Source organism: Pararge aegeria, chromosome 11, assembly GCF_905163445.1.
Source record: "Pararge aegeria chromosome 11, ilParAegt1.1, whole genome shotgun sequence".
NCBI classification, from domain to species: Eukaryota; Metazoa; Arthropoda; class Insecta; order Lepidoptera; family Nymphalidae; genus Pararge; species Pararge aegeria.
In genome coordinates, this window is record NC_053190.1 from 2829312 (window position 1) to 2853120 (window position 23809).

Below are 23809 nucleotides of genomic sequence, written 5' to 3' on the forward strand. Positions count from 1 at the left end.
TTATTTTTACCCAAAACATGAAACTCTTGGGCAGAGAGTACAGAAGGAGTTCAGCAGTACAATTTAGGAGTTTTTGTGAGGGATGGGAAGAGTTTTGTTGCATACACTTAATAAATTATAAAGGATCATTCTTTTTCTCTGTAATACTAATTACTTTATAATTTATGTCTTATAAGGTTTTAATATTTTTCATTTCTAGTAATAGATTAAATTGCAATGTAAACAGTCAGAATGTGTAAGATATTCATGAAAATGAACTGTAACTAAATCACAGAACTGAGTAAAAATGCAGTGTTTAATTTTCAGCAACCGGGAGGAGCTAATAAAAATCATTGGGCAACTAAAGAATGGTGAAGAAATAACTCCATCTATTGTTTCTAACAATAATGAGGACTCATGTAGTGCAGAAGTGCCTCAGCCTCAAACAGAGGTAAACAGAAAATATTGATTAATAGCACAGCTAAGCAAACATATAGCTAAGTAACAATTAATATGTTGGTTGTGCTATTATATTGCTTGGAAACTGTAAATTTTACAAAATTAACACATTTTCTGCCATAAGACTTTTAAGCCATTATCATTCAAAATATTTACCAGAAATTAGTTAAAAAGTTAGATTGTGTTTCAGCCTTCAAAATCATCAGATGTTGAAGAAGAGAATGAAGAAGAGTTCCTAAGTCCTGAATCTGAATCTGACAATGAAAGTGATGATCATAAAGAACAAGGCAAACCAGAGAAGCCTTCAGAGAGCAATGATAATTATCAATCAGTAGTAGTAAAACAAAACAGTGATGTAGATTGTACTGATAACAATAGCAATATAGAATGTAAGATAGAAGTAAAAGACAAAAATGAAATCGACTCTAGTGATAATGTAAATATTCAACCAGAAGAAAAAGCAGCTGAAAGTATTCCAGACGATTCTAACAAAGAAACAACTGAACAGAAAGAAGAAGTAGAGAACACAAAAGAAGAAGAGGATGAAGCAGTTGCAGAACCTATAGGTGAGGAAGAAGCTGTTGGAGAAGCAATAGAGGAAGAGGAAGCTGTTAAAGAAGCAGTTGGTGAGGCAATAGAGGAACCTGTTATGATTGTAAAAGGTGAAGGCAGTGGGGCAGATTGCGAAAGTGTATACTTCTTTGGTGACGAAATTTCCGAACCTGTGATGTTTTTTTACGGAGATGGTTATGGAGCCGAAAATGATACTGGAAACCTCGAAGCAACAGAACAAGTTGATACTAATGATACCAAGAATGAAGATGAAAACCCTCCCGAGGAATGTAATGGTGAAAATCACGACGGCACTGTGTCTAGTAAAAAAATGAAACTAAAGAGTGTTAAATTAAAAGGTAAAATGTCTGCTAATAAACGCTCCTTAAAGAAAAAACCGAATGATTCTACTGACAATTTAAAAACTGACTGCAAGAAACATTGTATACGAGATATGGACAAGTCAAATGAATCAAATTCTAATTCACATGATGATTCAAAAAGAGATTGCAGCATAAACGAAAAAAGTACTACAGAATGTGTAAATGTTAGTAAAAGCAGAAAAAAGAAGCTCAGAGGCAAGGTTAAGAAAATACAAATTACACGGAATGTTAAAAGGAATTCAAGTAAAGATCCTTTTAACTCTGTGTCGGAATCTGACAAATGTCGAAATAATAAGAACAGTATTATAGAGAAGAGGAAAAGTAGTCTATCCTCAGAACAAGGCGAAGACAATAGTGAAAATGAAAAAGAAAAACGTCCTGACAAATCAGTTAAACCAGAAGATGACTTGCCAACTAAAAAGTTACGCTTAGCACCTACATCCGAATTTGTAAATGTACAACATTCCAATGACCTGTCCGACAATAAAGAAGATGCAAATTCGCCCGAGAATAATGAAAACCTTAATTCGAATACTAATGTATTAAAAGATCCTTTATCTAGTAGGAAAAAAATAAAAGCCAGAAAGGGAAAATTTAAAAAGAAACGTTTTGTAAAGAACACTAGTGATGATAAAAGTGATAGAGTTAGTGATGTTAAGAAATCAAGTAAAGCTGTTAAAAGGTCTTTATTAAATGCAAACAAAAGTGACAAAAGTGAATCTCAAAGTGAGAGCGAAGAAGAAGAAGCCGCAACATGCGGGAAAAGGTTGAAAATAAAGCCGAAGAAAATAAACAGATCAAGCAGGTAAACTTTTAAAAAAAGTAAATTCTTTGCCTCAAGAAAACCAATAGGGAAGACTTAAATACTTACTTAAAAACTTTTAGACAGAGGGTGCTGTATGTTTGTTACTTTGTTAATTTCGTTTGGTCTATGGTGATCACTTAGTTTAAACAATGTCAAACTAACCAATTTCTATTTCTTCACCATCACCATCATATCAATCCATTACAGGCCCGATACAGGGCTTCTCCCACAATGGGAAGGGATTATGGCTGTTGTCCACCACAATGACGCAGTGCGGATTGGTGACACACACCTATGATAACATTATGAACACATGCAGGTTTCCTCACGATGTTTTCCGTCACCGGTGAAGCAAGTGATATTTGAATTTCTTAGATATAATAACTAAGAAAAGTTAGAGGTGCATGCTGGGAATCTAACTCGGAATCCCCGAAAGTGGAGTCGAAGTCAGGGCTGTCACTGCTTCTCTATTTCTTATATGTTTAAAACAAAGAAAGGAAAAGTAAAAATGATTAGCAGATTGACAGTTTGTTTTTTTAACAAACATTTTGCGCTCTCTAGTTGGAGCTTATTGTCAGTGGTCTTCCCCATGTTTTTGTTGATTATTTTTTTAATTTTGAATTTTATTGATTGCTTTATTAAAGTTCATGATTTTTTTATATTATAGGAAAAAAGTGGAAGCTAAACTCTTGGCAAAGGGTTCAAGTGAATCTGAAGAGGAGACCCTTCATAATTTAGGTATTCAATATTTTTTCTACATATACCTTTTTATTTATTAAAACATAAAAGAGAAAGTTATTATATATACATTTAATTAGCCCAAACTTAAATACAGTCAGAATCTGAGAAATTTCAATTTTTCTTTTCTGACAAGAAATTATCAGTATATTTTAGTTAAAAATTACCATTTTTACACTGCCTCAAAAAGGAGTAACGTTTTCACGAGTAATTATGTATGTATCAGAATTTCTTTCTTCCACCATAACTTCTAAATGCCTGAACATATTTGGTTGTATGAGGTATCATCTTTCACCACCCTGGTCCACCACGCTGGCCTAGTGCGGATTGGTAGACTCCACACATTTTCCAGAACATTATGTAGAACCCTCAGGTATGCAGGTATGCAGGTGTCCTCAGTATGTTTTCCTTCACCGTTGAAGCAAGTGATATCTTAATTACTTAAAACGCACATAACTTAGAAAAGGTAGAGGTGCGTGCTGATTCGAACTCGGCCTCCCGAAAGGGAAGTCGAGCTCCTGCCCAATGCGCTATCGCCGTTTCAAATAGCTTTAAATTATAAGACGGGAGACGGGCCTTGCCTGGAAGTTTATCATTGAATTGAAGTTATATAATTGTAACAAACACGGTAACACGGACAAATATATGCTTTACTAGCAAAACGGTATATGCTCCAATTCATGTAAAAAACAACTATCCAATTAAAAATATTTGTAGGTAAAAAATCAGCGAAGAAAAATCTAAGAAAGAAGCCCAAAGGCAAAGAGAAAGAAAAAGAGGCAGACAAGTCGAATAAGCAACCCGCGCAAGGTGACGACGACACACCCGTGCGACAGTCGCGTCGCATCGCGCAGATGAAGATCAAGGAAGAAGCTGATAGGCGGCAACTGGAGGAGGTGGCCTTACGAGAGCTGAAGATGATACACAAAAAGAAAGTAAGCAACTCTTTGTGTTTTTACTCTTAATTTAATAAATGTGACTTGTTATTTAATGTGAAAAATTAACGACTGACGGCCGATTGGCGCAGTTTGTAGCGACCCGCATTCTGAGTCCTAGGCCGTGGGTTCGATTCCCACTACTGGAAAATGTTGTGATGAGCATGAATGTTTTTCAGTGTCTGGGTGTTTATATGTATATCTAAGTATTTATGTATATTATTTATAAAAATATTCATCAGTCATCTTAGCACCCATTACACAAGCTACGCTTACGGGGCTAGATGGCGATGTGTGTATTGTCGTAGTATATGTATTTGTATGTATTAACGACAACTTTTTTGCACGCCAATCTTGGCTATTTGACACTTATAAAAAATAATTAACACAAATGTAAACATTGCATGTACCATATTCAAGCAAAATAAAAATTGATTGATTGAATGATTTATTGCAGTGGCGTGCATAGACGGTATGCACAAGGTATGCAGATGATATAAAATGAAGAAACTCTCCAGTACGAATTATAGAAATTTAAGGATATGCATTGTAAGAGTTATAAAAAGCTTACCCTTAAGTATTTATAACTAGTACTGGAGATTTTCTTCATTTGATACCCTGCATACCCTGTGCATAACCTGTAGCACGCCACTGATTGATTGTTTGATCTTTATTTATGTACGCATCATAAGTGCCATATATGACCCTACTCAAATGAAAATATTTTTATTGGATAGAAGCAGGCGTTACTTTGCAGAAATCCATATTATATTATGAAAAATAAGCTTAATTTGCTATACTCCGCGAACAGCAGGAGAATTTGTATGGTGTAATTTATAATTACTTCAATCCATATAATTGTTAAGTACTTAAGAATTCATTGTAAAGTCAACATCTGTTTGGTGTGGATTGTAAGGATGGAAGTAATTATAAATTACACCATACAGATTCTGCTGCTGTTCGCGGAGTATAGCAAATTAAGCTTAATTTTCATAATATATCATGAAGATATTTTTGACTCTGAGTTTGACTTGCAATTCTGGATGGCAATATCTATCTATTATACTGACTATTATTGTGTTACTTTGGGCGATGTGTGTGTTGTCGTAGTCAACGTGTAAATGAAAACCTATGTAAAGCTTCAGACGCTTTAGTGGTACATTATTTACCGTCTCTAAGACTTCTCTTCGAAACCGAAACGCTAATAGTTTTTAAATTAACAATTTCCTTAACTTTCACTGAAATAAATCAGATACAGCCCGAACATCACATGCAAAAGTAAAATCAAATTACTTCTGTCACTTTAATAGGCACACGTCGTGTAGCGTTGGTACTATGCACGTGTCGGTCTTTTAACTTCAATAGGGTTGTCATAAGTAAACTTTGAATGTTTCGAATTAGTTTGTATGGAAAAATAAATATGCTTGGTGACTTCTTATGAAATGTACTTATGCACCTTCAACAGTATTTCGTAAATCCTTTACACGTTGTATTTAGTGTATTATGATACAAATGTTTTTATGCTTATTTGCCTCTCATCAATAATTTATTGTCATTAAAAACTATACCATTATGTGAATTTTATATAATTTAATGTTAAAAAAATTTCTTTTTTTTTTTAAATATATTATTATTTAAGACATATCTTAAATAGTGTACATAAATTGTATAATATTGTTAGTTGACTTCCCTAGCGCAGATGAGAGTGCTGCGGCCTTATAATACTGCAATCTTAGCCTGCATCATCACTTACCATCAGATGAGATTGCATTTTTATTATTCCCTTTCTAAGATATTGGGATATCTTAGAAAGGGAAAAAAATCTTCTAAGGTGGGCCTTAGAAGGGTAATAAGAAAATATGTACCTTTTTGAAATTTGGTTTACTGTTTAGTCCAAGGACGATGAAGAGGAATGGCAGGCAAGCGAGTGCAGTTCAGACTCTGATGTCAAGAAGCCCAAAAAGAACAACGCGACGTGGAAGGCGTCCGACTCAACCGGTCCTGACCAGGACAGTGACTCTGAAGAACCCCTCTTTGAAAACTATGAACCGGAACCCGATTGTAAGTGTTTTTCTACATGCAAGTGACAAATAAATTTATTGATTCGGTTAGCCCATCTTTGAAAAGTATGAACCGGAACCCACTCGTAAGGGTTTTTCTGAATCCCATCTTTGGAAACTATAAATCGTAACCCGTTTGTGCTAACGTGCGAGTGACACGAATATTTTGAGTGACATCTGAAAAACCCATCTTTGGAAACTAAACCGTAACACGATCGTGTCTAACGGTTTTTCTTCATGCGAGTGACACGAATATTATGAGTGACTTGGAAAAACCCATCTTTGAAAAAAATTAACCCAAACCCGTAGTATCTAGATTGTTATCTTGATTGGTGGTTTGTTAGCTTCGGATACTTTGGTATTTAGGCTATAATAAATAATTAGTAATTGCGTACAGATTTCTGTGGTTGCCGCGGGTTAAAGCAGAAGTTAACTTAATGTCAATTGAAACCAACTATTTTATGATATGTGACCATTAAAAACAAGTATAAAAAAGTTATGTTTTGTCAACAGTGGATTTCAATAAATCCGATCACGAGTTCTCGCCGGAATCAGATCTAGAGACAGGCGATTCAGCAGAGCCCCTGAAACTGGCAAGAACTTTGCAGGAAGGTAAGACATATCGCATATCGCTAATCCTAATAATTTATTTTTGAATTGCCTTATATTATATTTGATTATTCTTTAAAATAATTGTTTTATAAATATAACCTAAGATAAACTATTTAAAACTTAATAAAATCTAAAACGTCTTCGAAACCACCGCAGCGAGGTACAGTTCCTAAGACGCTGGCAGCATTGCCCCTTTGGATGGCCAAACTAATTCGTTGGCCAAGGTAACTCCCCGCTCTAGGATCAATTCCAATTGAATTATCAAATTATTAATCAATTCAATTATTTGGTTCCCCCAACTTAAATAAATTAATGATTTTATTTTATTTATTTATATCAAACAAATTGGCACAAACGATAGGGGGATAAGAAAACGGATATCGACGTTTCAACGACGTTAGTTCATCAATTCGGTATAAGTTATTTACATTGCATTGCTTTTCAAGGTTACCTTATGAGCAAACACAGTATAAAGCTTTTTGCCTTGTTACTGAAGAAAAACCTTCGTTACACTTTCTCTGACCTTCCTAACACACAAAGTCAAAGTCAAATATATATTTATTCAAGTAAACCCATTAGATGGCACTTTTGATGAAAACATAACATGAGAAATGTGTACACAGTAGTGAGATAATGGCGATAATCATATTCGTAAACTTTTGTTCGAACTTTTGCAGCTCGCAGCTTTTGTAAAACAAAAGCTGCGAGGGTTCCCAACGCGTCCTGGTCTAAGAAGAAGCCCATAAAAAACTTAGCCGGGGTTTTTTTGTCAACACCATCTCATATTGTCATTTAAAATTATTAAAAGAGTAACCTGGTTAGAGCAATAATTCACACCCAAGTTTTATTATAGATTACGTAGTCCTTTATACTATAATATTTCCAGAAGCTAAATGATTAGGTTTCTTGTAACTCTATAAACTGTTCAAGATACAGATTCCACTGAGGCTGCTAGAAATTCCTGAAATTTTAACAAATTTTTTTTGGGATCTTAATGACACACTTTTAGAAGCTAAGTCTGTTGGTTTCTTGTGACACTATAGAGAGTTCGAAATACAGATTCCACTGAAAAAAGGGTCCTAAGAATTCCGGATATTTAAAATAACTTCTTTTTATGGGAATAACTAGGTAAGACCTTACTGAAACACTCTTTTCAGAAGCTAAATCTGTAGGTTTCTTGTAACACTATGAACAGTTTAATTACAGGTTCCAATCAGAAAAAGGATGCTAGAAATTCCGGAAATTGTAACTAACTTCCCCGGGATTAAGATCGTACAGAAACCGTGTACACGACTAATATTGAAGCATTAAAAAAACCACTCCACTTTAGTAGAGTTTCTCGAACAAGGAGTTACCCACTTCATTCCAATTAGCAGTTGACAGTAACTATTTTAACTCTAATGTTCTAATGCCATCAAATGGGAAGATTTTGTGAGCCAGCATCATTCCACGTGTATGAAGTGAGTTGTGCGTGGGGCGTTTACACTGTTTTTGGACACAATAATGGCTGAATGTGGGTTCTGTATATTCTTAATTCTGGACAAACTTCATTTTTGTAAGTAAGTAGGTAATTTTAAATTCCGCAGGTGCAGCTAATGACGATGGATTCTGCAAGCGTTGCGGAAGTGCGGAGCAGCCGGAATGGATTCTTTTGTGCGATGTTTGCAACGAGGGTTACCACGCTAGCTGTCTCAAGCCCATGCTATTCGTCGTGCCCGAGGGAGATTGGTTCTGTCCGCCATGCAACCACGTAAGTTAGAACGGCAGAAACTGGCTAAGTATGAGCAAGCAAACGTCTTTGGTTGTACTATTTCATACCTCAAAACATAGCATCAAGGCCTGTATTCCATTGACGGCACTCTAAGTATTATCAAGATAGCATACGTCTCTGGTTATACTATTTTAAACCTTAAAATATGGTATTAAATTATTATATGGTATTTTCCGTACTTGTGTTTTCTACTCCATTGGTTGAAAAAAAAGGTGGTATGTTATTCATTCATTCACTTCTAGGAAAATCTCAAGACACACTGATCTCGATAGCATATTTTATTTCACTTTATTTTGTTCTATAGGAGAGGCTAATATCAGCGTTAGAAAAAGAACTGACAAAGTACGACGAGCTACTCGCTAACGTAGAAGCGGAGAGAGAACGGAAGAAGTTAGAAGCTCCGAAACAGGAGAGCGAAGAAGAGAAACCTTCTAGTGATGAGAAGAACAAACGAGATAATGACGAAGACTCAGACTCAGGTACAGATTATTTTGTAATTCAACAAGGTTAGAATGAATTATCCCCCGATTATATACTTTCTCCGGAAAGATAGTTGTCCCCTGCTCATGCTAGCCGTGCAGTATAATAGAGAAATATATATACATATATTTTTTAAATAAATATACTTAGACCATGGTCGATAATTTTTAAAATGGTAAAAAGTGAAAAAAAATTAAAGTAGGATGAGACCCGTTGAAAAAGGACGAGAATATTACAAAATTGAAAGGAAAAATAATTTACGGGCGATCTGAGGTCGGGAAGTTGAAGAGGGTGAGTTTTTAAGGGTAAGAAACGGTGTTTTGAAATTTCCGGCAAAACTACAAGTACTACTACTATGGTAAAAAATTAAATGACAAAGTTGTAGGTAATAAAGAGACCTAAAATTTTTGTAATTACACTTTTTGCACATAACGTCAATGATATAACATTATGTTAAATGTATGGTCCCTTCATAAGTGCCTGTGATCTACATGAATAAAACATATTTAAATTTTAAATTTTTTAATTTTTTGCATTTTAAAGTGACGTTGATGGTGGACAAAACTATACCACTGCATAACGTACATATACATATACAACGTTTATTTGTAGAACAAAGACTGTAAAAGATAAGACCAATTTTGATTGTATTGCTGTAGGTTCCGAGGGAAGTAGCGGCTGGTCGTCCGAGGAGGCGGTATACCGTCTTCGAGCGCGGAAACAGCTACCGGTTTCCTACCGCTCGCAGGAGTACGACCGACTCATCAGCTCAGCCATCAAGGTATACATCTATGCAGTGGCGTTCCTAGGGTCTTGAATTTGAACGCATTGAAGCGCAGTTACTTAAAGCCCCGCAAACGGAGGGTGGATGTTTTATCTTATAAATTTTTAACAGTTTTTTTTTATTTTTTGAAGCATTGTTAAGAATTTAAAAAAATGTAAATTAATAAATGATAGATTATAAAAATAATAATAACGTTTAATTCCGATAAAACTCCATAGCTACAACAATAACAATTATCTTATTTACTATATTATATATTAAAATTGGCCAAACCTATAAATAATAAGGAATCTCCTAACTATACCTTAGTTGGCACGTCAGTGCCCTCTTGAGCACGTGTGTGAGTGTTTACCAACCCAGTGCCACATAAAGGGATTTTCCCATTTATTGGTTAACTAGCTGACCCGGCGAACTTTGTTCCGCCTTAATGTCAATAAATAAGCAGATTTTTTTTTTATTGGAAAAAATACAAAAAAAATTAAATTTCTACATCAATCATTCATAATTATTTCTGTATTTTAGTACATAGGTTGCTCTTCATTTAAGTACCTTGTGATACACGACATTTTTTGTTTTATTATCAGGCGCAAAAACAAACAACGCAGATGGTCTTCCGACCCGTGAACATGCCACGTATAATTGACCATGGGAAAAACATGAATGTTCTAGATTTAAACCACAAACTTTTAAGGATTGGCCTTGTGATTTGTTGATGGTCATGGCAAATGCAAGACGTATCGGAAATTGAAGTCTTTTAAATTCAAACGGCATATCGGTTGGGATCATCGGTATCCTCGGAATGAGAACTTGCTCACCTTTGAATTTTCCTATCATTATCGTAGCGTAAATTACATTGTTCATCAATTTTCTAACCACCAAACGCGTACCGTTGCACAGTTTTGGTTGGTTTATGTTTCGAAGCATGATTACTACGGAGCCAACCTTTAGGCGTAAATTGTGCGGTGGTAAGCCAGGCACGTCCAAAGAGTTTAAAAATTCAATTGGATAGTTGGTGGCTTCATCTTCATTTGTGACGCAGTCAATAGATTTGAATGAATGCATTGTTCCAATGATCTTATTTTGAATTATGTTGTTTAGGTCATCTACATCTTTATTCTTAGCCGCTAAAATTGCTCGCTCACTCATCCATTCATAATTTTTGTAGTTAGAAATAATTTCTGGAAATACATTGTTGATAAGTTCGTCTTTTGATGAGACAAAATTACAGAAATTATTTGGAAATGATATTAATCCGCTCGATTCATCGACAGGTACTTGACCATTACCGATAGTCAGCAATTGCTCCGAGAAATCTTCAGCAGATGTATCATTAAGCAATGCAACTCTCATGTTTGTTGTCAGTTGCAGTTTCTTCACATGGCGCCATAGATTTGACGATTTGAGGCAAGCGTTTATTTCGTCGGCAGCCGTAGATCTTGGAATTACTGGCAGTATTTGGCGGAAATCACCAGAAAGTAAAATCATTGCTCCTCCAAAACATCTCGAGTCATTGCGTAAATCTTTTAATGTTCGGTTAAGTGCTTCTAATGCACGTTTATGCGCCATTGTGCATTCGTCCCAGATGATGATTTTCGATACCGCTAAAACTTTGGCCATTGCTGAGTGTTTTGCAATATTACACGTTGGTTCTTCAATAGTTTGAAGATTTAACGGTAATTTGAATGCTGAATGAGCCGTACGGCATCCTTCTAACAATGTGGCTGCTATTCCAGAAGAAGCAACTGCAACCGCTATGTTAGATCTCGCCCGAACAGTTGCTAAAACTAATGACATGAGGAATGTCTTGCCAGTTCCACCAGGGGCATCTAGGAAATATAAACCACCATTTTCATCATCGATTGCCTTCATTAAAGTATCATAAACTTTCTTTTGTTGGTAATTCAACAGGGGTACATTCGTTTGAACTACTAAATCTAATTCCTGGTGATCATATTCACGTTCCCGTTCCAATTCTCGATTAAATGCGTCATTCATTTCACGATATGGTGCTGGCATTCCTAACCTGATTAATAAATTACCGCACATGAGGTAACACATATCTTCGATCAAGAGTAAAGCACGATTATGTATCTCCTCATTCATCTCAATATCGTGATTTCTGGAACTGACACGAATTTGATGTAAAATATCTTCTGACATATTATCCTTGTATTTGTGCCACAGGTTACATGGGTTTGATGGAAAACATGTCGAAATTATGATAGCGAATAATGTGCGTATCTGACTTGGAGATGCACAGATAATGGCTTCAGCGATTGTCGTATCCCAATGACTATCGTTTTCTAATAACTTCAATTCTTCACATGCAGCACGATATGTTGGGAATATTACACCATTAACAGTTCGTAGTGACTCAAATGACGTTGGCCCACGCACATTTACCAGCAACAACCGCAAATAGAAACATTCATTATTCTTTGGATGAACTGTATACATACGACCAAGAGCATCAGTAGAACGCACATCTGGATACCCAGGAACCGCATCGCCTTGCTTCCGTCTTTGAAAATTCTTCGATGAAGCATTCCAAGTATAATAACGTGGCATCTCCGAGTAAAGCAAAGTTCGTGCAAACTGATCGCTTTGGCAGATTGCAAAAAAACTGGTCAATGTAGTTGCTGGAGGTGTTTCAGCACGTTGCGTAGCATTCGAAGCCGTGAAATATACTCGTTGACCATTCTCCAGATGCACCGCCAAATGCGTAACAGTAGGATGACGTTCGTGAATGGGAAATGCGAATATACGCCAAATCGCTTCATTACAGTTCACATAACGACCAACTTGATAGCGTGAAATTTCATCGTTGGTATTCGAGGATTGCAATCCAAAAACCGCCATATCACTGCCTTTCGTGACATATTTGCAAATATATTTTATGGACTTAACTGAATTGCAGTATTCAACGTTGCAATGTGTCTTGAACGATTTAGAAATAAGTGGCGAATATGGAACAATCCAACTGTTGTCGACAACGAAATCCATTCTTTTCACTTTCGTTGTGACAGTTCGACCGTTGTCATCTGGTGATCGACGCCGATACAGCGGATAACCATCATTGCCAGTGACAGTCTCCGCCGTTAATTTCCGTGGATATCGTTTAGAGCACTTTCCATCGACCATGCAAGGTGATTGGGGATTGATGGCACCACACGGTCCATGAATCATATTAGTAGTAACAACATCATGTAGGTCTGGATCGACTTCATAATCAGGAATCTCAGCACATATGATATCATCTATTTGGTCAGGCTGAATTCTTTCCACTAACCAAATAAGAATGTGTGCGTGCGGCAGGCCTCGCTTTTGCCATTCGATTGAATACATCCAGCATCGAGTATCTCCAAAGACGCGTTGTTTAACAATAAAGTTCATCAGGGACCGAATTTTTTGCCTGAATATACGTGCTGTGATGTCGTGTCTATCACTTGATGTTTGTCCGGGAAGCAGCAATTGAGTAATTTCTATCCATTTTGGATTACAGGTAAAAGTAATAAAGAGATCGGGCCGACCGTAATGACGAACATATGTCATTGCATCTTGTGCATATTCATGCATATGACGTGGACTACCAATGTATGTCGCCGGCAGAATAGTTAATCGACCAATATTAGCTGCATTTCCTTCAGTATTAACTGCATCACGTAAATGGATGTACTCCTCAGAACGCAGTTTGGCTTGGTTCAACCTAATGAATGTTAAACGTTCCGTTTCTATTTTTACATACATGTCAACGCAATACTGCTGAAACAATCGACGAAACCGCAGCAAATAGTTGTCAGCATTTTGACGAATCATCAAACGATATGCGTAATAATTCATTGAGCTAACTTTCTTTGTAGTTTCTTCACCTGAAATTAAAAATTTGATAATTAACCATTTCAAAGGCAAATTTTAAAGGCAAACAATACAGACATTAACCATTTTTTTAATAAGCATTATTTTAAATCAGTGTCTTTCACAAATAAATGAAATAAATTATGATACTGATACTCACCATTCAATGGATTTTTCATTTTAATATTAAAATAATATCCATCTTCTCCTTGCCAAAACATCAGCGGGTATTGCAATGTGTCATATGATCGATGAGTTTCAGATATTTGTTGCAGTTGCCCAGTATCGCGACGTGTAAGCACAATATCGCGTTTTTCCAATTGTTCACCAACAATCAGGATGGCAACTTCGTCTACTGTTGGAGCATTAAATGTCCTTTCGTGTGTTCCAGATGGTCGTTTATCTGCTTTGATAACAACTTTATAGTCATCACTTGGCATGCGCTCTAAAGCACTCTTAAACAACCTGACCAACGCATGATGTTCATGAAGCAGACACTGCAAGTCTTGAAGAATTGCTCGCTTCATTCCTGCATTGATCTCTAGGCGTCGATCAAGTTGTTCTTCCATGTTGCCCATGAAATATATTTGTAAAAATTTATTCTGTGTATCTTCGAAAGGTAGTAATGATCCAATTCGATGATGAATCTGTCCTTGTATCTACAAAATAAAAACCAGACAGTATTAACTGGGTTATAAACACTTTTTTCGGTGGGAGAGTAGAGTTCAGAATTAGCAAATATACTACATAGGTACCAATAGATAAAGTAAGTTATTCTTTAACTACATTCTATATAAGTACAAAAATAAATACCTTAAATGTCGGATTAAATCCCCGTTCTTCGATAATATCTGCCCCAAATGACGTCATCTGGAAACAACCATTGTATTTTTGAGTATTTGCAAGAAAGTGGCGTGATTCTTGTGTTTCGCCACAAAGCAATGAATACAATGGCTCAGGTGGCGGAGTCAACAATGGCAATTTCACTTTACCATTAAGGCAGCATAATCCAGGCGTTTCTCCGGAAAACTTTAATGCACCACAATACTCGCAAACTACGTCCATTTGCCCAATGCAAACGCTAGGATGCAAGCTGTAATCATTGCTGCAATCGTATTGAAACGCTGCTCGATTCAAATCAGCACTTGATAAATATCTTGTTCTGCGTCGCAAATTATCTATTTGTTGACCTCTGTTGTTCGCTCGACGATTCTGCATTGCCAACCGAGCTGTTTCACGGGCTGCTTCACTTTGCTCTCGTGATTGAGAAGCACGAAGTCGAGCCATACTATCGCGGCGCTGTTCACGTGCAATTTCTTGTTCTTCTTCAGTCCTTTCATTTGCAGTATTTCGTATTCTTCTTGCATCACGGCTTTGTCGGGAAAGATTCGATCGTCTTGGTCGCGGCATTATTAATTAAACTTCACTTCACCTAAAAACTTAAATTTTTAACCATACCGAGTTTTATAGTTCACTTCACTGTTTATACGAATGGGCAATTGGGCAATAATGTTAATTATTTATTTAATAGAAATAGTTATATTATTGATTTCTTACAAATATCAAATAGTCATCCATACGTCATTACATAGCTGTCATTATACGTCAATTTTGTTATTCCAAGTCTGATTCTTTTTTGTTATACCACGTTTTATAGTGACTGACGTTACATGTCAAGTCACACGGGAATGATGTCGAACGGGATAAAAAGTATCCTATGTCCTTCTCCTGGCTCTAAACTACCTCCCTGCCAATTTTCAGCTAAATCGGTTCAGCCGTTCTTGAGTTATAAGTGAAGTAACTAACACGACTTTCTTTTATATATATAGATATTATCAAAATATTGTTGGAGCTTCCGCGCATTCTGCTCATCATTGATGCAGGTCTTTTTCTCACGATTGCGTAGAAGTCAACAACGTAATAGTTAGTAACTCACGTTCACAGGAGGAATACGTTGAACCGACGACCAGTGCGGGCAACCAGGGCCGCGGGAAAGATATATCGACCATCATTGAAGCCGCTGAAGAAGAGAAATTGAAAGCCGAAAGAGAAGCTATCGAACAGGTATTATTTGAAAGATGGTTAAGTTTTTTTTTTATATATTAACCCGCATGCCCGTTAGAAAGCAATGATGTGGTCTAGGTTGGAGCACGCTTGCCTAGAAAAAGCCTATTCACACTAGCCTTGAAGGTACTCAAATTATACGTGGCAGGAAACACAGATGCCGGGAGGGCGTTCCACATCTTAGCGGCACGTATCAGAAACGTGGATAAAAAAAGTTTCGTGCGTGTTGATGGAATATCAACGACTTAAGGATGCCACCGCTCACGGTGTCTCGCTGTTCTAAGTAATTAAAATATCACTTGCTTCAACGGTGAAGGAAAACATCGTGAGGAAACCTTCATGTCTGAGATTTTTCCAAATTTTCTCAGAGGTGTATGGAGTCCGCGCTAGGCCAGTGTGGTAGATTACGGCCTTAGCCCCTTCTCATTGCTGGATGAGACCCGTGCCCTGTAGTGGCCCGATAATGGGTTTATATGATGAAAATGTTTAGATGTAACTATGTTTTATAAACATTTACCTACCTGTAGAGGTAAACGCTGTCTTATAAGTGGGAAGGTTCGATCAATCGCTTTATTAATATTAGTTAGTTATAAAAGATTTTAAACTAAGATTTTCGCGGTTAATCAACATTTCTTAAGCAAAGATCAACGGGTACATACCACAAAATTTCAATCGTGAGGACGGTTTTAAATTAGCAAGTGTGTGGAACCCAGTGTTAGAATTATGCAAACCAAGAAAGCATCGTACAGCTTCTCAATTTAAAAGTGACGTTGTCAGTGTAGTGTGTCGAAATGTTCGTGAAATACCGTCAAAAAGAACACGAAACCCAGAAGAAAAACTACAATGAAAACAGTAATAGTACTTAATGCAAAGGCGGCCTTATCACTAAAAGTGATCTTTTAAAGGCAACCCGAGCGAATACTTACGACTTGGCGATTGTCTCAGTAAACAAACTTTCATGAAAAGTAATTACAGGGCAAACCCGTCGAGTTTAAGAAGTCAAAGAAAAAGCAACGGAGAAAGCCACGAAAGTTGAACTCCCTGGAGGTGCCTTCCGAGGATGACGACGAAACTGACGAGGACTTTAAAGATACGGGGTATGTTTATTTCCAAATTTAGGTATTTTCTTTCCCACTATTTAAAACAGGAGTTATGGATAGAGTTTGCATAAATGATGCAAAGTCTCAGGGTTCAAATACCTCAATGGGTGTCCCACAAGGCTCGATTTTGGGTCCTTTTCTATTTTTAGTGTATATAAATGATCTACTGTACCATGTCAGTGGAACATGCGACATTGTATTGTTTGCAGATAATACATCTCTAATTTTTAAGACTGATAGGAGTAAAGATAACTCTGACGAAGTAAACCGTGTTATGTCGCATGTGTCGCACTGGTTTACAGTTAACAACTTACTTTTAAATGCAAAAAAAACAAAGTGTGTCGAATTTATCTTACCAAATGTAAAGAAAATTGATAAAAATATAATGATAAATGGTGAATCACTAAAAATAGAGACTTCCACAGTTTTTCTGGGCGTGACCTTGGATAATAAGCTACAGTGGGGTGCCCATATAGATTCACTAGCGGGTAAACTAAGCTCGGCTGCCTACGCAGTCAGAAAAATAAGACAGATTACTGACGTTGAAATAGCTAGGCTAGTTTATTTTGCGTACTTTCATAGTGTTATGTCCTATGGAGTCTTGTTATGGGGTAAAGCAGCTGATATCGAAACTATATTTATATTGCAGAAAAGAGCTGTACGGTCAATATATAAACTTAAATCACGCGAATCCCTCCGTGAGAAGTTTAAAGAAATAGGCATACTTACTGTAGCACAATATATTTATAATAATATAGTATTTGTAAGACAACATATTAGTCTTTATAAACAAAAAATGGATGTAAACAGTAGACTTACAAGAAATGGTCATAAATTAGTGTCATCTGCATATTGTCTGCGAAAGGTACAAAAGTCATTAGTGGGATTGAGTATATGCTTTTTTAATACGATTCCTTAGGTGATTTTGGACCTACCAATGCATAAGTTTTAAGAATGTGCTAAAACACATTTATTACAGCAAGGTACAATTGATGAATTTCTTAATGACAAGGTTGCTTGGAAGCATCCGGTTCTGCTTTCATCTCTCACAAGATAGAAAAATGAATATTAAAATGAAAATTGTTGATGATGGAAAAGAGCAACTACTGAGTTTCTTGCCGGCTTCTCGGTAGAATCTGCCTTCCGAACCGGTGGTAGAATCACTATAAACAGACAGACTTGACGTTTTAAAAGTGCTTATATTAGGCCTACTTGAAATAAATGAATTTTGAATTTTGAATTTTGATAGAAGCTTTCAATCAAAAACAGCAGTTTCAATCAATAGCCACTGCTGGACAAAATTTTTGTGCGACAAAAAAAAACACAAGTTTCCACATAAAAACCGCTGATAAAGGTGAACCTTAGTTTAAGGAGGGTTTCTGTTTAAAATGTATGAGTTACGAGCACTAGCCGCTTATGGCTACTGAATGTTACGTTTGAAAGATATCACAAAATTCCTGCCATGTTCTTTAATATTTCACCTTTATTTGCAACTAGCTGTGCCCTTCGGTTTCACCCGCGTCAAGTACGCTACATTGTAGCACGACGGCCGTTTGGCACGACCACGACGGCAGCGACCCTCCTTTACGATCCAAGGCCGTTATGTGTGATGAACCTAAATGTTTTTCAGTGTCTGGATGTTTATATGACTATTCTAAATATTTATGTATATAATTCATGAAAATATTAATCAGTAATCTCAGTACCCATAACACAAGCTACGCTTACTTTTATTTTTTACTTTAACATTATATTCACTAAACTGTGAACATACAAGAAAAAACATTTAAAGTCCATTTACCTCAGGTCTTTAAATAAAATAACTTCTTGTTAAAACATACTCTTATCTATATTTTTAAATGTCACTTATGACTGTAAATAACACTGGTGACTTTAAAAGAGGTTCGGTATACGAACTCGAGAAAAGAGGTTTTCTTTACATACATCAGATAATCTAGTAGTTTTTGTAAAATAAGCTTTGTTTTCCATCAGAATGGAATCTTCGTCAGAGGAAATATCGTCATCAGCGGAACGAGATAGTTCGGGTACCAACTCATCGGACCAACCTATTCGACGAATTTGCAGGCCGGAGAAAAAGAAAGGTACGATAAAAAAAAAAATAGACTGTATGCGTCGCGAGACGCCGGTCAGATGTTTAACATCTCAACTGTTTTGTATAAAAAAACGTGTGTGTGTGTACTTATGTAAACGCGTTAGAAGTTATACTGTGGCGTAAAAAGATAAAAATCATTTCAAAAATTTTATCTTTCGCCTCATTCTACGTTTGTAGAAAAAACTGAAAATGGGTATTTAACACGTATTAAGTTTTGTCAAATAAAGTTATTTAAATATCACAAAAAAAAAATCTATATAATTAAAGAAATGGACATAATAAACATAATTAAATTTGGAATATTAAAAGACAATCGGACAACCAAATTTCACTGAACATTAAAATTTGAGTTTTTGTACAATTGAATCAATTAAATCAACGGAATGAGCCCGCAGACTTTGGCAATTGAAAGTGTACACTGTCAAACCTTATAGCTAACTTCAGGGTGTCGATTTTTTGTGACGGTGTGCTCGCGCATCGTAAAAATTTACTCTCATAAATTTTCTCTAACGCGCCAAAAGAAGTATAACCAATATGCGTGCGTCATGTTTTTACGTCACGTCACAATATATAAAAAAAACAAGTTGCATGCGTGGTTGCTATATTGGAAATAATGATTAATACTGTAGGTAACCCAAGCTCCATTTTATAAAACACCTTTTTTTTTTTCAAATTCTTAATTTGACTTTTAGATCGCCAGAGGTTAATAGAATCATCACCGGAAACGAAGAAGAAGAAAAAGGTGTTCGAAGACAGTTCCAGTGAGTCTGCGGGCGCCAAAGAGTGGTCAAACAAGTAAGTAAAAAATTATTTACCTACCTAGGTAGCAAATTAAGAGAATGGCAATTCTTTGATTTTCATAACAATTATACCAAATGTATATAACAAGCATCGGAAAGAATACGTTTACGAATGTGTACACATTATTTGACGACCGATTGGCTCAGTTGGCAGCGATCCTACTTTCTGAGTCCAAGGCCGTGGGTTCGATTCCCATAGCTAGAAAAATGTTGGTGTGATGAACATGAATGGTTTTTCAGTGTCTGGGTATTTATCTGTATATTATCAGTATTTATGTATATTATTCATTAAAATATTCATCAGTCATCTTAGTTCCCATAACACAAGCTACGCTTACTTTGGGGCTAGATGGCGATGCGTGTACTGTCGTAGTATTTATATTATGCATTTTTTATGTACTGAACGCGTTAAAAGTGCCATTTATGGGAATTTTGGAATAAAGAAATACTACCTTTGACTTTAAACTACAAGCTAAAACCTATGATTTAAATAATTCACAGATCAAAATCGAAGTCCTACCATAATCGACCGCCCAAAAAACGGGACAAGTCCAAGAAGTCCCGAAAGCGCAGCGGTCTAACACAGTACGACGCAGAAGGGAACGTTATAAGGGCGCGCGTCACGTACGGGGGCTTGAGCGACGAAGGTGTCAACGACTGGTCGCCAAAACACCGCACGCGCCAAAAGAAGATCAACTACACAGAGATGCCCAACACAGAGTCCGAGGATGTAAGTATACAAGAACCTTAACACTACATAATAAAGTTCATAATCGCGCAACACAACGTAACGTAGGTATTTAACGTTTATGTACCTAATACCTACGAAACGACATAATTATTTAGAGTTATAATATGGAGCTTTCCTAGATCATTCCTTTTGTTTACGATTTAAAGAAAGTTCTAGTTGTCCAATAAGTTGTATAAAAGTGGGAAAAAAAATTGCCAATGAGTTCCATCCACCCGAAATGACTCCTTTTTACGCATCCGACCTTAGTGTGGCTCTGAATGAGACGAGGCCTTAAAAATCCTTCACAACCCTGACGATTAGATTACTACTGACAACGCTAGGGTATAAGGACATAAAATCAACCTCTGCACATCGTCTTCGCCGTCTAAAACGAGGTACTTGTTTTTCCAGACGTGGGCTCACCCATGGCCTCGAAGGCGTGTTGTTTAATTACTGTCCAAACACTGGCACTTCAGTAGTCGCTGAGCCCTGTTTCGGCGCACATGAGGCGCTCTCGGGCCGACGATCCATTCGCTTCTTCGAGCCCTAGGGCTCAAACTCATTGCTGGCAAAGCCTTACAACCAGCCCGCATTGCGCTGTTGAACAACTTAAAAGATTTTATGTACAAGTACAGATTTCTCTTGTAACTAAGTCTCTACTCATCATAAGTGCCACTAATGGGCTATGGGTCAATATAAATAAAGATATTTTTGACTAATTTTTTGACTTTTTCAATGAAACCCGAACTTCACAGGAGAACTTCGCAGGTACTCTATATACTGAGAATTATCTGTGAAAACGAACACTTAATAGTTTTTGAATAAACCACTGCCATCGTTTTAACTGTAATAAATCAGATACACAGCCCTAACATCCGATGCAATATTAAAATCATGTGACTTCTGTCATTTCATTAGGTACGCGCCGCGTACCGTAGGTACTATGTGCGTGTCGATCCTTTCTCTTCAGTTTTATACAGGTTGTCATAAATAAAAACTAAGAATGTTTTGAATTAGTTTTTTATTATACAATAAGTTTGCTTCTTTTGATTTAATATTTTTACAGGGTGATTCCTTATGAAATTTACTTATGCATCCTTCAAAATTATTTCGTAATTATGTTACACGTTTTATATTTCAAAAAAATTATAACATGTATGTCTGTTCGTTGTTGGTTCGGAACCACTGGTTCGGAAGGCACATTGTACCGAGAAAAGCCGGCAAGAAACCCAGTAGTTGCTCTTTTCCAACATCAACATTTACAATAATTTATCTGTATTGCAGGAGATTTTAGCGAAGCTGGCTGCTTCCAATCTCATTAAGAGATTCATCAAATGTATGGTAACCTCGCTGTATTAAATGTGTTCTTACATATTGCTGTTTGAATCGCATTATATTAATACACGGAAGCTGTGATAATACTTTGGATAGGAGCTCGACTTCACTTTTGGGGAGCCGGGTTCGAATCCCTACACGCACACTTAACTTTTTTGAGTTATGAGCGTTTTAAGTAATTAAAATATCACTCGCTTCAACGGTGAAGGAAAACATCGTGAGGAAACCTGCATGCCTGAGAATTCAGTCCACCAATCTGCACTGGGCCAGCGTGGTGGACTACAGCCTTTAACATTCTCATTGTGGGAGGAGACCCATGTATGGGTTGGTAATAGGTTGATGTGATGATGACCTTTATGGAGCACTGGGTTGGTACACACTCACACACCAAGTGCTCAAGAGGGTACTTAACTTAACTTATAGGTTTAGCCAATTTTAGTTTATATATTAGTAAATAGGATAATTGTTATTGTTGTAGCTATGGATTTTTTTTTATCTGAATTAAACGTTATTATTATTGATTAATCATTTTATTTATTTTTATTTATTATTTATTTATTATTTATGTACCATAAATTGTGATTGTGAACATAAGATACATGAAGTGTACAAAGGAAAGCTTATCTCTATAAGAGATCTCTTCCAGCTACCCCAGGATGTGAGTAAGATGATTTAATTGTGGTATAGGTCAAATAAAGGTACAATATATTTCATAACTACTAAGTATATTTAATATATCTAAATAATAACAAAATTCTACATACTAATACAATAACATTCGAATATACTATATATACAAAATACATAAAAATAATATAATAAATATTTATATAATATAAATATAAATATATATCTATAATAAGTAAACAGTGATAAATATACTATGACAACGATAGATAATGCTCCTTTACATTTTGTTTAAAAGAGTGCACCGATCGGCAGTGTCTAATATGTTCTGGTAGTAAGTTCCAAAGGTGTGTAGCGTGGTCGGAGAAAGATTTCTGGAAGAAAATAGTATTATATGAAGGGACATCAAGAGGATTTTTTGACACGCAAGACCGCAAGGGTCTCGTAGGCGGAAGACTTTATACGCTCACACAAATATCCAGGAGAAGAAGAATTATATAGGATGTTGTAAAGGACAGTTAAAATATGCACATTCCGGCGAAAACGAATTGGCAGCCACTTTAATTGACGACGAAAATCAGAAACGTGATCGAATTTGCGCAATCCGAAGATAAAGCGAATGCACAAATTCTGAAGTCTTTCAAGTTTGTCAAGTAGCTCTTCAGTGGCATCCAAATAGCAGACGTCGGCGTAATCAAGTATTGGAAGCAATAAAGATTGGGCCAACATAATTTTGGTATGAAGCGGAAGAAAATTCTGCAGCCTCCTCAATGAGTGAACGACATAGTGCATACGTTTACTTACCTGGTTTATATGAGCTGACAAAGTTAAATTACTGTTGTTAAATCAGAAGCGTATTTAGTTCTTGAGACTTTAATAAATTTTACAAAGTTCAACGTCCGTTATTACAAAGCAATTTTTTGATATTTTGACCTGACATATTGACGTATGACAGCCGATCACAAAACCATAGATTCACTAAGATTGACATTTCACCACAGATTGTTTTATTTTCAAATCACTTCCATTTTGATCAGACCACAGACATTAGGCACACGAGCAATTGTATTAATCCATAAAACTATTTGCAGGAGATGCACAAATCTAGCGGGAAGCACATGCCAGACAGTTCGGACGAGTTCAAAATAGACGATTCCGATGTAACTTCCGATTCGGACTGCGAGGCTGCGAAGAGGCGCAAAGACGAAGAAGAGAACGAGGAGAGGACGAAGAGGGCAATGTCGGACCTCATCAAGAAAACTGCGGTGGTGCCGCTACACAAGTTGCCCGATAACGTTACATCCATTAAAACTGAGAGCGCCGAACCGCCGCCACCAGGTATAATTCTTGTAGTACATCAGGCCCAAACGGGCGAAATTATTTATTTATTTATTTAGCAACGCACCCCTTGAAGACATTACAGTTGCCCAATTGGTCTCCCCGGTGCTATTAAAATAATGTATGAACGAATAATAATTACAACAAATTAAATTAAATTAACGCAAAAGTAAGCTATATAACACTAAGAGAAAATTAAATAAAATTAATAATATTATATCCAGCTGATGCCCGGGTTTATTTATAACGGGTATTTTGACGACCTCCTTAGCGCAGCGGTGGGTGCTGT

The 23809-nt window shown here is 36.4% G+C and overlaps 1 protein-coding gene across 1 annotated transcript in view; it reads left to right on the top strand.

The window, feature by feature from the left end:
* LOC120627710 overlaps positions 1 to 23809 on the top strand; it is a 38039-nt gene that overhangs the window by 2031 nt on the left and 12199 nt on the right. Inside the window, exons 4-18 of the mRNA XM_039895737.1 lie at positions 307 to 430; positions 629 to 2178; positions 2846 to 2916; positions 3634 to 3851; positions 5744 to 5912; positions 6425 to 6523; positions 8110 to 8273; positions 8599 to 8773; positions 9434 to 9555; positions 15358 to 15477; positions 16453 to 16574; positions 18570 to 18679; positions 19383 to 19485; positions 19992 to 20220; positions 23274 to 23520. Of these exons, the coding sequence (XP_039751671.1) occupies positions 307 to 430; positions 629 to 2178; positions 2846 to 2916; positions 3634 to 3851; positions 5744 to 5912; positions 6425 to 6523; positions 8110 to 8273; positions 8599 to 8773; positions 9434 to 9555; positions 15358 to 15477; positions 16453 to 16574; positions 18570 to 18679; positions 19383 to 19485; positions 19992 to 20220; positions 23274 to 23520 (3623 nt within the window). The remainder of the gene's footprint in view (positions 1 to 306; positions 431 to 628; positions 2179 to 2845; positions 2917 to 3633; positions 3852 to 5743; positions 5913 to 6424; positions 6524 to 8109; positions 8274 to 8598; positions 8774 to 9433; positions 9556 to 15357; positions 15478 to 16452; positions 16575 to 18569; positions 18680 to 19382; positions 19486 to 19991; positions 20221 to 23273; positions 23521 to 23809) is intronic.